We start from the raw sequence: 17,434 nt of genomic DNA on the forward strand, positions 1-17,434 counted from the left end.
CGATTCTCACCAAAGACCAAAGTGCACGTTATGTAATCGTCAGCGGAAACACGTCAGCGGCCACACGTAGGACACACGTCAGGGGACACAGGTCAGCGGACACACGTCGGACACACGTCAGCGGTGAGCGGACACGTCACACGTCGGACACACGCGGACACAAGTCAGCGGACACACGTCAACGGACACACGTCAGCGGACAAACGTCAGCGGACACGAATCAGCGGACGCATGTCAGCGAACATGCGCAGACACACGTCAGCAGAAACACGTCAGTGGACACAGTCGCACGTCAGCGGACACATGTCAGCGGACACACGTCAGCGGACACACGTCAGCGGACACAGACACGCTCATCAGCGTACTATCAGACAGCCCATAGACCAATGAAGGCCAGCGCTCTTCGCTGGTTCTACGCTTGAAGAACCATGGTTGTGAAACTGTAACCATGCTGAGTTGCACATCGCCACCATACGTGCCTGGTTCTCGTCGAGGTCCTTCAAATTGTTGACTCTGAAAAAGACCAGAATAATATGTTAGACATGTGATCGTTTTTAAAATGAATCACAAACTGTTCATATAAATAAATATTTTGAAATCCAAAGGTAATGGCGAGTTATAAAACACTCATCAAATTACATAAAAACATGGACAATGACATTAACACTGAACAGCATAAAATCACATAGATGTCAAGGAGCTATCCGCAGTTGTACGCAATAGGTACACATATCGCACGATTATTTATATATTTGTGATTGTGATGCTTTAGTAAGTCATTAGCAGTGAATCGCCTATTGTTCGTCGCCACTCAGGAATAACGGTGAACTGTTTTTCATCGTCCATTAGCGTTTTTGCATAGCGAGGGAGTGACTAGTTTGAATGTCGTGCATTTTGTGCCACCCTAATGATGATCTGCATCTAAGGTTTACGGGCCCAAGCTGAAAGGGATGAGAGTCCCAGGGGTGGCGAGGCTCGCTACAGTTGTGGGATGAACCGGTCTCGGCACAGTTAGGCGTGCCCGGTCATGGGGACTTGTTTAACGGACTTCGGTTATAAATTCTGACATTGACGCAGTTCTCTTTTATCGGTCGGTATAAGGTCTGAGCCCGCATAACTGCATGTAAATACTTTGACCTCGGGAATCAGTGAATCTATTAATATCAGCGACTTTCTAAATTTGCAAAAAAAAAAAGTAGCATGCATACGATGAAGGCGAAGCATTTACTGACTGGTCAAATAAATACATGCAATGGTATACACTATGCATACATGTTGTGCATTGTGCAACAAACCTTTATCAATTTGTTCTCCTGTATATGAAGTATAAAATACTCCCAGCTCGCATATCACCTGATATATTTTTCTTACATTTCTGGTATTACCGCACGATAGCTGGCATCATTTTTTTTTTAACCTCGGTTCCCGCACCAGCGTCTGTAATTGTAGGTCAGGGTCGCTGCCGGTCCCCTCATCAGTCCTCGCCCCACCCGAGAGACTCACCACAATCAGACAAAGCCTCAAGTCCTCACGAGTCACGGCCCGTTCCATCTGTCATCGTCAGTCCTCAAAAGTCCCAGCTTATCGTCATTTGTCTATAAGGTCTCCCCAACATATACGCCGCCATCAGCCCTCACGTCCCGTCCTTAATGTCGTCATCAGTCCTCACGTCCCGTCCTTACTGTCGTCAGTCATCACGGCCGTCCTAACTGTCGTCAGTCCTCACGTCAGTCCTTAATGTCGTCAGTCCTTACGGCTCGTTCGTACTGTTCTCAGTCCTCACGACCTGTCCTCACTGTCCTTAGTCCTCACGACTTGTCCTTACTGTCGTTAGTTCTCACTCCTCACGAGTCACGGTCCGTCCATAGTCCTGCGACTCCAGACTCGTTCACTCACCACCACCTCCTCCGGGTCCTCCTCGCCGCCACCGGAGCCTTCCTCCAGGTTCAGCTGCTGCAGGGGGTCCTCCAGTGGGTCCTCCACGGCTCGCTCTCCCACCCCTGCACCTCCCGGTTCGGCAGTGTTCTGCAGGCTGTTACCACCCTGCACCGGCCGAGCTCGTACCAGCCGGGCCGACACCGGCGCGGGTAGCGGGTCCAGGAGGGCGGTGTCATGGTCTGACCTCTGAGCGGTGACCAGGTAGGGAGCGAGCCACACCAGCAGACAGACGAACGTCCAGTGGACCAGTGGACAGCGCCGACGGACTGGAAACCAGGCTGAAACGGACACCAAAGGGAAACAATTTAGTGCGTTGCCACATTGAGATAACTGAATTCAACGACACGTATCTCACACCTTGGCACCATATTTTCCCCTTTAAAGACACAAACATTTTTTTCATAGTGGCATGAAACCTTTTATCTTTTATCTTTTCATTATCTTATAATGCCTACACTTTTCCTAGACCTCGCGTTTCTTAAAAATTACCCATACCTAACTATTCTTTTCCACAATTTTAAGCTTTAATTTTTCTAGCTAAAAATTTTGTTTCCACTTATCTCTGTTCGGGATACCCGCCGCGTTGAGCTAAATCTCCCGTGCATAGTGGCGGATGACCCATTTCGCTCAATAAGCCGGACAATGGGCGAACAGTGAATTACGGTAAGCACAATGCGACAAGGTTAATTAATTACATCAGACACCTATGGTGTGCTATTTAGCCGCGATGAAAGGCATGCAAAATTTACTATTGAAAAACGCACCCGCTACTAATCAGGGGCTTGATCTTGCTTCCGGTATATTCGCTTTCAACTCAAGGATAATAGCCATTTTCAAAGACGGGCTATACGGCGAATGCACCTAATTTGACCAAATCTGCACCTAGTCTCTTTTACAGCAAATACCTTCATCTTATTAATTTATTTCAGTGTTTTAATCGATGATGCTCTCTGATAATATGACAAAGTATAGGCATATAAGCAATAAGTACAACCCTAGCTGATAGCCACTAAGAGACACAATGAACCTAATTTGACCAGCTCTGCACCTAATCTGACCAGATATGCACCAAATGTGTACCAGATGGCCGTCGTGAAAAGGGCTATACGGCACTCTCTAGCATGTCTGTACTCTGATCATGCATTCTAGCATGTTAGCATATCCTTTCAGCTTATGAAAATATCACAGATTCGTGCGGTTACCGACATGTCAACCATATTCTTTTTTAACTAAATTGTGTAAGCATCTATCAACATGGGAATTTTTTCATGTTAAGTTTTACGTGCTAAGTTTTCCAAAGTACCTAATCGACAGCAATTAATCGTGAAAATTGAACGAGGATCCCTAATGCTCTAACTGGCCTGGTCTCGTGGCCCGATGTTTTGAGGTTAGAGTCGGTATGAGGTAGAGTTTTTACGTATATGTGATCAGATATTTAACGTATATGTGATCAATGCTGAGTAATGCCATGCAATGTTTTAGTCATATTATGTAAAATGCGATAATAAAATATAACTGGAACGCTATGGCATGAGAATTGCCCGCTGTACAAATCTCATCGCCTGCTGATGATAAGCATGAGGCCAACTATTTGACCTACCCCAACGTGTTACTGCATACGTAATCATGACTTGAACGGCAGTTTTCACCGTGTCACCGTGGCAGATTTTAGTCTCTGCCGCTATTAACGAGGACGAAATGACGGGACGATGTCAGTCAGTGTGACACACAGTTTAGCACCTCCGCTCACATCGCGAAATCTGAAGGTTATAGGGGAAGCCAACCAAGCCATGTCCGATCTATATGTCTGTGCTTACGACTACGAGTATATTTATAGAACTAAACAAACTCCAGGCAATGGCTTTTTGTGATGGCAGACGATTGTATAAAATTAACAGGATATCCCAGCATTTATGAAAACACCAATCGGTACGTCTGTGATGTTATTGAGACCAACCAGTCACAAGAGCCAAATAAATACAACAAAATAAAATGTTTATTGTGCTGCCTGTGTTATTCATTTTCTAGGTGAATAGATATGTATAGAGCTTAATATGTAAAATAGATCATTCTATATTTATTCTATTATTTCTACCTGCCTGATACCATTCATTGCATTGATTATCACCGAGTAAGTGAGGCATATTCTAATAAAAAGCTCACACATTTCAGCAACTGCATTATGCATTTTCTTCTCACCCAGTCGTCTAGACACACTCCCCATTTTTAGTCACAACATAGTTATGCAATTTATGCGTGCAGAAAAAGCCGATTAAATTAAGTCTGTATGAGCTTTTGGCATGGTATGCGCTATACAGCTTTACGCATTACAAAGCTCGTCACCCTTTGCATTATCCAGTATTCATTTTGCATGTGCTGAGTGTTAGTGTTATCGCCGAATTACTGCATTATGCAATATGCATTTTTAATCATACACCACTTTTCGATATGGCTCCATAGTAGCCTTCACATAGTGAATACTCTCAGCCGTCTGGCGTTCCCATGGCAGTGTGACGTGACCAATTCCTGCCCCGTCGTCACTCGCGATACTGCCTCAATGCCTCATGCGGCCGATTAACCAAATATCTCAGCGTTGTCAGTTCAGATTCAGTTCCCAGCTCAGCGTTACGTGTTTCCAGCTCAAAGGTACGTGCTTCCTGTTCATGTTTACGTGTTCCCAGTTACGATTTACGTGTTCCCTGACCTTGGTAGACAGTAATGGCGCCGGCCCCATCGGTTAGTGAGCAAATGGTGCTCACTGCCGGACAAAGTACCGTAATAGTCGGCCCACCCAGCGGTGCCGGGAGGGGAGGCTACGCCGCTGCAGCCGGGGAGGGGGGGGGGAGTGTCAGCAGTCGCTTCCGGTCCCTCCTCCCGCCGCGCCGACGGCTCAGCTCATATCCGAGGTCACACACGCTGGACCCCGAGGATACAGGGGATCCTAATACAGGGGATCCTAATGGCGGAAAATATACCCCCCTCCCAAAAAAGGTGTCTCCTCATTTCTGATACTAGATTTTCATTTCAAACCATATTGTCTCAACGATGGGCGTCTTAGTTATCGAGATATTTCATTTTGGGAGTAGATCTTACCTAATATGTAGTGCGTCGTTCTTTGGAATGGTAGAAACTTAGACCAAGCTTTTCATATCGTGCTATTTAAGCAGTAGATACAAAAAAGGTCGATACATGTAACTCGGTTACTCTCCCCTCCCGTCAGCTGCGGCTGCAACGGCGTTACTGTCCTCCCCGGCCCTGCGGGGTGAGCCGGCTGTTGCAGCTATGCAACGTTTTCGAAGACATTACCGTATACCTATTTTACCGTATTTAACTGGTCAAATACCTTTTCCCCTTTAGCAATGGCAGGGATCTAAATTTTCAACAAAGCATTATACCTAATTTCATAATTTAGGCTGATGTTATATTTGTGCAAAAGCTGGACGATCGTGTTCCCTATATCCCTCGCCGGACCTATTGGTTTTCTACATACGCGCCGGCCGAGGGGGGGGGGCGGGTACGACCCCCCCCCTCGCCGTTTCGCCCCTGGTGGAGCTAGCGCGTGGCGGAAAAAACGAGCGTGTGCGCCGTTACGAGACGCAGAGATTGGTACCCGATTTTAAGGTCCTAGGTCAACCGGTGACCTCTGAGGTCAGGTCAAGTGCCCCAAGGTACGGTTCAGTTTTTGGTGAATAACTTCGCAAAAAACTGCCGCAGAGCGCCGATTTTGGCAGCATCGTGTTCGTCTCGCTCAGGCGCGTCGAATGGTATACTTTTTGTCCGGGTCAGGTCAACATGGGGTGTTGACCTCAGGTCAAGGTCAGGTCAGCACCCCCAGGTCACGAAGCTGGTCGAAAGAGGTCATGTCGCATATCATTCGATTCGGCAGGTCTTCCTGAGTCCATTGGTGGCTTTCCCGACTCGCTAGCTCAATTTGATCAAGAGTTATTGACGAAAAACTAATATGACCTTGATGACGTCATAAATGACGTCACGCAAGGTCAACATTGCAAAAGTGACGCATCTAACCTTGCAAGGAGTGCATCAAATCACGATTCTGTGTGCTTGAGATAGTTGGAGATCGTTCCCGGCGCCAGAATAGCAGTTTTCATTTTTCCCCATTGACTTATAATGGTGAGGTCACGAAAATGACCTGACCTCATATGACCTTTAGGAAAAATCCGAGATATACAAGTTGTGGGACTCATAATGGATACTAGATCCTGCAAGTTTCATTTCCCTGTGACATCTCCTCTGGCAGTGAGGGCGTTGCGAAGTTGCGACATCTGAAGACCGTGCAGAGGTTCACTTATGACGTCATAGGTCAGTGACCTGACCTGACCCAAAAATGCGGTTGGTGTCAAAAGATTCGGTTTGGATCAAAGGTCAGGTATGCCAAGTTTCAGCTCTCTATCGCCAGCGTGTTCGGAGCTATCGCGAAAAAACCCTATGGGGGGGCGGCACCCGCCCCCCCCCCTCGGCCGGCGAGGGATATAATAACAAGCCACTTCACCCTCCGGTGAAGTCACTTTATCCTCTGGCCATTGTTGCAATGTTAGATGAGATGGCCATTGTTAGATGACATGTTTCAACATTTTCTGCAAAACGTACACCTGTCACTGAATTTGGAGCACAAGTAATAACATCAAATGTTTGTGATAAAAGTACTTTGCATCTCGGTGCTGCGGTCATGTGCTGCACGATATTTTGAAATAATAAACATAATATGTTTTGGCAGGATGCAAGTTTTCGTTCAAAAAGCGACATTTTTACTTCAACAAGCTAGCAATAGGTTTGAAAGCAGTATAGACATCCGGATAGAAATGCAAGTGCGACAGTGGAATAAGAGCTAACGGCACCTCTAATAAAATTCGATGGTCTAATCTAGGCTGGTCTGGTCTGGTCTGACGTCAACTAACCGATGGATCAGTCCAATATCGACCGATCTTGTCTAATTTTGTAACTTGGTCTTGTCGATCGTATGTGGTCTGGCTGCACCGGTAGGCGAACTGGTCTGTTCTGGCGCCAGATGCAGATATAGTAGTCTGGTCCGGTCTGGCTAACGCCGACAAGTGACCTATGTAGGCAGTGGTCAACGCGAACGGTCAATTCACTGGTCACAGTAACGGATTACCTATTTGGTCGAAATGTAGTCTTCATCGCAGCTGGTCTGGTCTGGTGACAGCAGCAGGTGTCTGGCCTGGTCCAAGTCCTGCTGGTGCCTGGTCTGGTCTAATGACAGCTGAGCAGCTGGTCTGGTCTGGTTACAGCTGCGGTCTGATCTGGCCTTATGACAACAGCAGCTGGTCTGTCTGGTCTGATGACAGCGGCAGGTGACCTGGTCGCCGGCCAGTTCAGCAGTGAGGACAACAGTCTGTTCTAGTCTGGTCTGATGAGAGCGGCAGGTGGCACGGTATTTGGTCCCGCATGCAGCTGGTCTGGTCTGATGAGAGCGGCAGGTGTCTAGTCTGGTCTCATGAGAGCCGCAGGTGGCCTGATCAGGTCACTGGTCACAGCTGCAGTCCGGTCTGATGACAGCGGCAGGTGGCCACTAAAAACCTCCCTGTCTGGCCCGGTCCCATGTGCACGCGGTGATCAAAGCGGTCACTCAGGGATGACACCCCACCCCTCCCCTCCCAGTCCAACGGGCCAGACAGGTGGGGCAGGGTCACTATCAGTCCGGCCGCCCACACCCAGTATTAACCACTGTAGCGTTACTAATCAGTCATTTACCTCCACGGTACACGGTGTCAGAGGACAGCAGAAATAATAACATCCACATCATTTTGGCACCACAAAATGTAAATTAGCTTACTGTTTATTGTCATTGGTCGTTCCGTTTAATGACGCCATTAAATTTTCCCCGGATCATTTTTATTTGCGTTTATTACCGTATAATATTACGTCCACAAAAACGTCAGAGCTTCTGACAGAGATCCAGTCATCGAGACGTAAAGCGAGTGGATTAGATGGCCGACAGGTGAGAATTCCCCAGATCCAAAGACGTCTAAAACAAAGTTGTGCAAAGGAAAATGGATTAGATGATTGGGCCTGCTCGGATGTCACGCATGCATGCGATTGAGCAACGGAGCTCTTTCCATATCGACTACCGTGAAACTTTATCAACAACGATAGCCGTTAGCTATATTAATGAATACCTTTAAGTATATGTTTCGAAACAATGTGTGCTTTTATCGCAAATTGCGCCTTGGGGATACGTTCACTGTTCACTGTAAGATGTTCACTGTTCAGTGTTCTGTATTCCTATACAACACCGTTAAAAAGTTTTAAACTAATTTAAAAACTTCTCACTAAAAGTAATGCGATCCTTTTCCAAGCAGCAGCTCATCTGTGCTGACTGCTGACTGCCGACATGAATTGTCCTGCAATGGATCATGCTGCAGGAATGTGGGATGTGCGGCGGCCATCCCACCGGGTCCAGTGGGACTGGGGTGCCGCGGGGTATAAGCGGGGCTCACCGGGACAGGCCGGTCGCTGCTCTGCACCGCGCCGCCCCATCTGACACCCTCTCTCCCCCTCCCCCGCCCCCGACTGACCAGCCCAGCCCTCCCCATCGGTTCATGCTGTGCACCCCTCCCTGCGTGCCACTCCCTCTCTCTCCCCGTGACGCGGCCTCTGAGTCTGCGCGAGGTTGGAGTCAGTGGCAGGGGCTGCGGATAGGGGCAGACAGACCAATTCGATGAAATATACAACTGCAGTAACGAAATGAAGCGAACAAGCCATTCATACGGTATCTGGGTGATGTAAAAGTGAATAACCAACTATGATATCCGAAGGGACGTACTTTTGTTAAAATGTCCGATAACTCAGACTTTTTCAACAGAAAAAATACAATTCCAACGAATGGCGTTTTTAGCTATTAAAAACACAAACCTTCGGCTACCTGCATAGATATAAGAATGCTTTACTCGTCATTTGAAACGAGAGTAAGTTGCTACAGCCGTAATGAATCTACTCAAGTATTTGGCAGCAATTAAACAAAATATCTGGCTCTCACACTGTAAACGCCAAACGGGTCCATACACCAGCTAAACTGCATATGCAACAATAGAGTTTGTAAGCCTACGCAACAGCTTAGCAGTTCGACTAATAGTGTGACTGTTGAAAATATGGCGTCCATCGATAGGAAATAGCGACAATTCTCGTATGCTTGTAGATAGTTATTACAAATTCATGATTGGACAGCATGCCACAATGTTTGCTCATTTAATGCTTACGGTCCCGATGTGTCTGAATACTGTTGAAGTGGTCTTGTCATCGTCTGTGATGACATACTGATTGCTCATATCATGAATTGAACGCTCTTTGACTGAGCACCATCAGCTTACGCTTTTATATCAACCGGCCTCTCGATTAGGCATGCCATATATGGAAAGTTAAGAAGTGACAGTCTCATTATATAATGAAGCAATCGTAAATTGGCAGTGTCCGTGGCTAAACAAATATATCAACTGCAGGAGACGCTGTGGAATGTGGATCCTTCAAAGTTATGTGAAGAACATAGAACTTTTTTACATAAATTTAGCTTGAATGTTTGAATGGACGGATTGACAGAGCCGGAGCTCACGCTAAGCAGAGCTTGTTGCGTAAACCCTGACCCCTACCGTCCGATCACGCAATTCCGGGTAACGGGAGAATTTAGATACCAAAGTTTAACGTGCCCTTCAAAGCCGGACACGGCCTGTCCCACTCAACTGACTTCAACTGGCCGCGGCTGCTCCCACCAGCCGCAGACCATCCCCGTCAGGAGTCTCAAATATCGAGCGCCGGAGCGTCTCGAACCCGGGCTCTCACCACCGGGAGTCCAATGCTCTTCCAACTGAGCTAAGGGACGGCTAAATTTAAATGTTTTGCTAATTAAAATGAGCGATGTGTAAGTATAAAGCATTCCATGGCAGAACATCATGCTCAAATGTTTCTTGCGAAACCAAATGCTTAGATAAAGTAATTATACGACTATAAAGCAGCTATAGGTATATAAATCTAACTATATATACTGTATACAGTATAACTATGCAACTCTTATACATACTTACGTGTTTTCTCATATAATAGCTACTCTGTTAATCGCTTTTAGCCGTCTTTACGACAGATTATCTGGCGATTGGCGAATGCACCCAACTTGACCAAGCCTGACCAAAGCTCTTGTACCGGGTGGCCCAAAAAAAACGTTCCGAACTTTGGAGGCCTATATCTCAAATTCTAGTGCGAATAACGAGCCAAAATTTTCAACAAGTTTGCGTCACTTCTTTGCGCATTGGTATGCCAAATTATAACACTGTACCATCATTTTCAAGCCAGCAATCTTATGTTGGATTAAGTAAGACATTTTTGCTTTTTTTGCCGTTGTTGAACGGTAGTAATGATTGGCTTAGACGTACCATGTTAGAAAAAATAGAAAAAATAGAATACGTGAATGATACCAGCACGTGTGTTGTTATTTTTAATATTTTTGTCCCACTTATGTACCAAATATCCAAATACTAAGCCAAAATTGTGTTAATGGATGCCATTCGTTTCAACACAAGTTCTGTTTCGAGCAAAAGGAGTGACACGGTGCATGGGTTACAGCTGATCGCCCTTCTTTCAAGATCAAATAGTAAAACGACCGAATAAGGATAAAGGCTAGAGGGAATGTGTCACCCTGAGGCCTGAACCATCAATGAGACTATAGTGCCAGTAGCAGTCAATAGTCATGGCTGCAGGCCGTGGTGCCGAGATGGAAGTGGCCCGTTCACTGACATTTTTAGTAAACATCTGAGCAAAAAAGTGATTTTTACATGGCATGCTAGAAACACGAACCGTTTAAAAAGTAATCAACCGAATAACATAAATATCATACCATTTACTGAAAATATATGCCGCATTGACTATTGGAAGTTTCAAGGTTGTATCTTAATCACTTTCTGAGAAATATTGATTTAAAATTGGGAACGTTTTTTTCTGGGCCACCCGGTATGCAGCAAATATCTTCATAACATGAAGTTATTGCAATGTTTATTCGAAGATAGTGTCTGATAATTTGATAAAACAGATTCCTAACTATAAAAGCATTTAGTGCAACATAAGCTGAAAACTACTAAAAACAACAACAACTATAAACCTTAGTTTGACCAAATCGCACCAAATGTGACCAAATGTGCCGTCGTGAAAACGGTTTTATTCTAAGATAATGTAAGGCGCTTTTCTAACTAAGCATGTTTTGCTTTAGTGAAAATTACATTTTCATGAAACTGGTTAGTGGGTATCGTCTATCCGCAAGTTGAATTTTCGAAATCTGGCAACATATTCAATTATTCATCAAGTCTAAAAAAATACAGGCTTAAATTTTAAAACATATTCAAAATTCAAGATCATCTTAGGGCGCTTCGCGGAACTTAGGCATTAGATAAGCCTACATGACAGGCATAATAATTTTCATGATACCGTTTTTGCTGAGTGATTCAAGTCGCAATTAAAGGAATCATCATTTAAATAGTTACATTACAGCATGCCAATAATTAAATGTTAAGAAACGCCACGAAACTGCCTGAGAAATGAAATACCTCCTCAGTCCTCACTCCTCGACTCCACACAGTGCGTAATGCTGCTGTGCCGCCGCTCATGGGAGCAGTGCGGGTTAGCCTACCTTCAGTATGGAAACCGCCGCCGCGTCTCCTGCTTGTGACCACACACATTTTCTCTTCTGATTCCCGTCCTTTTCGATGTGCTGAATCTCCTGCTCTTGAAAGCTACTCTCTGCAGGCTTTGTTCAGGTCACGAGGTGTCTGGCAGTCCTGAGCGGGTCCAGCGGTTTCCAGCTCTCCTCCCGGCCTGAGATTAGACTGTCCCACAGACCGCGTCTCAGTTCCCTTCACGATTTACCGACAAGCCTCCGTGCCAGGCTCCGTTTGCCACGTTCATCAGGGTGCGTCACACTCGTCTCGGATGTCCGGGCGCTCCGTCCGTGCCCCGCAGCGCTCGGCAGCACGTCCCTACCCAGCGGCACCTGGCGCGCAGTCTGCGCGGACCGCGGCGGCATCAGCGAGGGATCGACACCGCTTTCACGGCCCAGTGAGCGCCACAGCAGACCGCATCCCGCGCAGCCACTGAGCTGGCACTGACGCAAACTGTCAGCTCTCGGGACGAGCTGCCTGCATCAGGGTCTCTAATGAGGATTTATCCGCCTAGAGGTACGCGTTATGCAAACAAAATGTGAAGTTGGATGCCAACAGCTGTTATTTGATTCGCTATGCAAAATCATCAAGCCTTCTCGCATTGTTATGGATTGGGAGTCGGCACGAATTTACAAGCTCATTACAAATTAATATAATTGAGAGTCTACAAAAGTTTGTGCAGTGTGCACCATTCAGAATTCAGAAACTGCAGCTCAATCGCCTAAAACCGGCAATCTTTTGGCTTGACATGGCTAACTAGGCCTCTCCATTATATTGTCTGCATTTTCAGCGCTCTTTTTCTACGGGTGGGCCACGATCTGCTGTGAAAATCTCAGAAGGGCCTCATGGGTCAATTTTTCGAGTTTTACATGTTTCCAGGCTAGTTTTTGGAGCTGAATTCGAATTTAGCAACCATATTTACATTTACGAAGTAGTTTTGGTGCCTTCGTAAGATGTTACGAAGCTGTCAGGTGACATCTACTACCAGTAGGTACCCGGCCGGACCCCTACGGGTTGACCTGACCTGACCTGACCCGACCTGGCCTAAATGCCTCAAGATATCATCTTTGATCAAAACTAACACGATATTCGTAATCAGCACCACGAAAAACTCCATAGCAGCCACACTTTACGATGTTCTAACTGGTCCCGATTTTCCCGACTCTTGGGTCATTGACCTGACCTGGAAGGTCAACATTCAACCGATGACCTAGGACCCTAAAATTGGGTATCATCGGCTTCCTCTCGTCACGGGCAACACCAGTAGCGGCGGAACACCTTCAATTAACCCGCGCGGGGCTGGGGTCTCCAGCCGAACGCGCGGGGCTGGGGGGGTAAACCCCCTGTTAGCCCCCCCCCCTGTTATCTCCCGAACTAATGATCCGATTTGGCCAAAATTCAAACGCCAATCGAAAGATCTCATCACGAACAACTAATAACATGTACTTAATTTAACCCTCGCATGTGTGCGGCGTTTGCCAGCTTCTAATGTGTAGGGGGGGGGGGGTCGGTTGGACCCCCCCCTTGCCGTTTGGCCCCTGATCGAGCTAGAGCTTCGCGGAAAACGAGCGTGTTGCCCGTGACGAGAGGAAGCCGATGATACCCAATTTTAAGGTCCTAGGTCATTGGTTGACCTTCCAGGTCAGGTCAATGACCCAAAGTCGGGAAAATCGGGACCTGTTAGAAAGTCGTATAATGTGGCTGCTAAGGGTTTTTTTTTTCGGGGTGCTGATCACGAATATCGTGTTAGTTTTGATCACAGATGATGTCTTGAAGCATTTAGACCAGGTCGGGTCAGGTCAGGTCAGGTCAACCAGTAGGCGTCGTGACGGGTATTCGTAGTACGTGTCAACCGCCTCTGACAGCTTCGTAACATGTTACGAAGTCACCAAAACTACTTCGTAAATGTTCAAATGGTTGCTAAATTCGAATTCAGCTCCAAAAACTAGCCTAGAAACATGTAAAACTCGATAAAGTGACTCGAGGTCACCCGAGGCCACCAAAGGTCAATGACCTGACCTGACCTTCAGGTGACCTTAACACACGGGAGTAACATCAAATCACATGTTTGAGCGTTTGAAACCACGAAAAGCTTGCAAACACGCGGCTAGTGCGAGCCGACATACGCGAAATCGCGATTCCGGCCAAACATGGTCTCGGAAAAGAGGTCACAGGTCAAAGGTCATTTGGGGCAGGGTCATGAAATTTTCAGGGTAGGTGTAAAATTGATCAATGCGAGGGTACTGAAAGTTTCGTCGCAATTGGCCGCTTTTTACGCGAGTTATTCGCGAAAAACCATGGGGGTCCATCCGACCCCCCCCCTACACATGCGAGGGTTAAAGTTTGAGGTCAAGGTCAAGGTCAGGTCAAGGGTACAAATTGCAAGTTTTTAAGTATCGGTCTTGCACCGTAGTTGCCGAAGAATGGAGTCATGGACTGAGACTGATTGCCCAAAACGTGTTCTTAGGGTACCAAGACAATATTCGTTGCATACAATATCATTCAGAGGTCAAGGTCAAGGTCAAGGCCAGGTCAGGTCAGGTCACCAAAAACAAACTATAGAAAAGGCATGTGCGACACATATTTTATGGGTCATTTTATACTCAATAGGCACACTCAATAGGTGATATGGACCACATCTGGATGAATTTCAGGTCGAGGTCAGGTCAAGGTCAGGTCAAGTGAGGTCAAATTTTGAAGTTGGTTGTTAAGGCCTAAAAAGGTGTCTAATTATCGGATGCAGTTTTTCACGGCAAATCGAATGGTGCTATTTTTGTTTTCGGACGAGTTCTAGAACTTCCAAAAAAATTATTTTTCAAAAACTTTGTCGTGACGTCATAAAATTTTGAATAACTCCCACATTTTTGAACAGATTCTTCTAAAAATTGGTATGTAGGTGCACATGGACCACTTCTCTGACATATATTCCGGTTTTTTTGATACGCACAAAATTTTGGATTATATAATTATTTTCCCAAAAAAGTCAGTTTTTTGAAAAAATGGGCCAAAATCAAAAATTAAAAAAAAAGAGATAGCCATTTGATAGACAAATTAGAATCACGTATAACCTTTTTGGATACGTCTTGATTCCCCTAAAAATGAAGATGTTAGCGGCGTTTGAAATTTTGCCGTTTTTGAGGCGAAAATGGCGAACATGACGTCACTAAAACGTTATTTTCTCAAAAAATTTCCAAAGGATTTTGCGAAACTATTCAGGGAACGTGTCAAATTGATGTAAGAAACGGTACAGAAAGTTTGGCGGCGCTGCGCGCCGCCGTTTTTGAGATATTTCAAAAATTCGCGAGGGGGTAAAATTTACCCCTCCAGCCCCGCGCGGGTTAAGGGGGGGGCACTGCCAAGTGCCAACTTTTGGTCCCATTCTTTCCATGCAACGCCCATAGGGCTAATTAATGTTAAAATGCCAGAATCAAAAAGGGCACGGTGCATGGCGCGGGAACTTCTTCCAGACTGGGGGGGGGGGGGGGCTGAACCATAATAGAGATCAACCTAGGGTAGGTACCCCCAAATCTAGTTTTCTCACCGGTTTTAGGCCACTTATTTTTCAGACCTTGGCCTTTTCAACAAAAAAAAAGAAATATTTGCAAAAAAGTCAGGTATTCCGTCTCAGCTGAGTGAAGAAACTACCGTTTTGGCAACCTGGAATAAAGGTTTTAATCTGCCAAATGAGTTGCCGAGCCATTGAAAGAGGTGGATTTTTCACTTAGGCCTTCTTTCTTTGTGACCCACAACCCCTAATTTGGGGAGGACAAGCTGCCCCAACGGTTCCTGACCTCATGAAAAGTTGTGGGCCCACGACCCCAGAGCTGCACAGTGATGCAAATGGGGTTCACGAGTGGCCATAAATACCAAAAAGTCAAGTTTACCAAACCTAGTAAATCGCGATATGGCCAACCAAAGAAATGTTTGGGGCATCTGAAATCACATAGCTTTCATGTTTTTGTCAAAACAGGCCTCGTGTATGATTGTCAGAAGTCGTGACATTTTCTATGTCGTAAAATGACTGTCTGATACTTGCAAGTTCAAACGCCGCCAGCGTGCGTTCATTTAATGCAAACTACAAACATTATACATGGCAATGATCCCTAAACCCTGCTGCTTCTCATGCTGGGTCACAAAAAAAGTGTATCGCTTTTGGTTTGATGGTGATCTAATCATCTGTCATCATGTTTCAATAACATTTTTTTAGTGAAAAATATTTGCTTTCGTTTCACCTACAGCAGTTATCACAATGTGTGCCCGTTAGTGCACCATGTCATAGCATTCCCTAATCATTTCTAAGCCCCACCGTGAAAGAATTAAGGCCCTAGCACAGGGCAGACCGGCGCTATTGAAGTTTTTGTCCGGCGCGGTCGGGTGCCGCGGTCGCGGCGGATTGCCTTCACCGCGGATTGCAATTTCGACAGACGTTTGACTTTGAACTGCTATAAGTAGGTCAAATATTGACCTTAAGTCAAAAATAATATGCTCACGCCTCACTCGCGAGATCTTGTCAAGGGCCATCCGTTGGTATTTGTCGCGAGGCGCTAGGACACTTCGTTTAGGAACAGGAGAGGGATTCACCGACGAACCCCCGCTGTGGCCGCCCGCCCGCGGCGCGTCCGTCCGCCCACCGCGACACCCGACCGCCACGGACGAAAACTTTAGTAGCGCCGGCCAGCCCTGTGCTAGCGCCTTAACCCGCGCGGGGCTAGGGGGGGGGGGGTAAATTTTACCCCCCCTCGCGAATTTTTGCGATATCTCAAAAACGGCGGTACCTTTTCTTACATCAATTTGACACGTTCCCTGAAAATTTGAGCGAAATCCGTCGGAAAATTTTTGAGAAATTGACGTTTTAGTGACGTCATGTTCGCCATTTTCGCCTCAAAAACGGCAAAAGTTCAAACGCCGCTAACATCTTCATTTTTAAAGGAATCAAGACGTAACAAAAAAGGTTATACGTAATTTTACGTTGTCTATCAAATGGCTATCTCGGTTTTTTGAAAATTTTGGATTTTGGCCTAAATTTTTTCAAAAAACTGACTTTTTTGGGAAAATCGTTATAAAATCCAAAATTTTGAGTCTATCGAAAAAACCGGAATATATGTCAGAGAAGTGGTCTATGTGCACCTACATACCAAATTTTAGAAGAATCGGTTCAAAAATGTGGGAGTTATTCAAAATTTTATGACGTCACGACACACAAATTTTTTGAAAAATGACTTTTTTGGAAGTTCTAGACCTCGTACGGAAACAAAAATAGCACCATTCGATTCGCCGTGAAAAACTGCATCAGATATACACCTTTTTAGGCCTTAACAACCAACTTCAAAATTTGACCTCACTTGACCTGACCTTGACCTGACCTCGACCTGAAATTCATCCAGAGGTGGTCCATATCACTTATTGAGTGTGCCTATTGAATTCTATGAGTAAAATGACCCATAAAACATGTGTCGCACATGCCCTTTTCTATATTTTGTTTTTTGGTGACCTGACCTGACCTGACCTGACCTTGACCTTGACCTCTGAATGATATTGTATGCAACGAATATTGTCTTGGTAGCCTAAGAACACGTTTTGGGCGATCAGTCTCAGTCCATGACTCCATTCTTCGGCAACTACGGTGCAAGGCCGATACTGTAGAAACTTGCAATTTGTACCCTTGACCTGGCCTTGACCTTGACCTCAAAGTTTAAAATAAGTACATGTTTTTAGTAGTTCGTGATGAGAGCTTTCGATTGGCGTTTGAATTTTCCAAATCGGACCATTAGTTCGGGAGATAACAGGGGGGGGGTAAAATTTACCCCCCCCCCCCAGCCCCG

The 17,434-nt window shown here is 45.8% G+C and overlaps 1 protein-coding gene across 1 annotated transcript; it reads right to left on the minus strand.

Annotated features, from left to right (window-relative positions):
* Nucleotides 1-306: 306 nt before the first annotated feature.
* On the minus strand, nucleotides 307-11,948 carry LOC122364908. The gene is made up of 3 exons (XM_043335717.1): nucleotides 11,585-11,948; nucleotides 1,897-2,216; nucleotides 307-513 (listed from the first exon to the last, which is right to left on the minus strand). Exons 1-3 carry the CDS (start codon nucleotides 11,631-11,633, stop codon nucleotides 307-309), a joined length of 576 nt encoding a protein of 191 aa, XP_043191652.1. The 5' UTR covers nucleotides 11,634-11,948.
* Nucleotides 11,949-17,434: the final 5,486 nt, after the last annotated feature.

This window comes from Amphibalanus amphitrite, unplaced genomic scaffold (genome assembly GCF_019059575.1).
Source record: "Amphibalanus amphitrite isolate SeventyFive unplaced genomic scaffold, NRLGWU_Aamphi_draft 000707F_arrow, whole genome shotgun sequence".
Lineage (NCBI taxonomy): Eukaryota > Metazoa > Arthropoda > Thecostraca > Balanomorpha > Balanidae > Amphibalanus > Amphibalanus amphitrite.

Bases quoted from the DNA above. Each gene is read 5' to 3' on its own strand.
- LOC122364908 (XM_043335717.1), bottom strand. From the start codon at position 11,633: ATGTGTGTGGTCACAAGCAGGAGACGCGGCGGCGGTTTCCATACTGAA. The intron at 2,217-11,584 runs GTAGGCTAACCC...TGTCCGTTTCAG, and splicing joins CGGCGGTTTCCATACTGAAG to CCTGGTTTCCAGTCCGTCGG. The intron at 514-1,896 runs GTGAGTGAACGA...GGTCTTTTTCAG, and splicing joins AGGACCCGGAGGAGGTGGTG to AGTCAACAATTTGAAGGACC.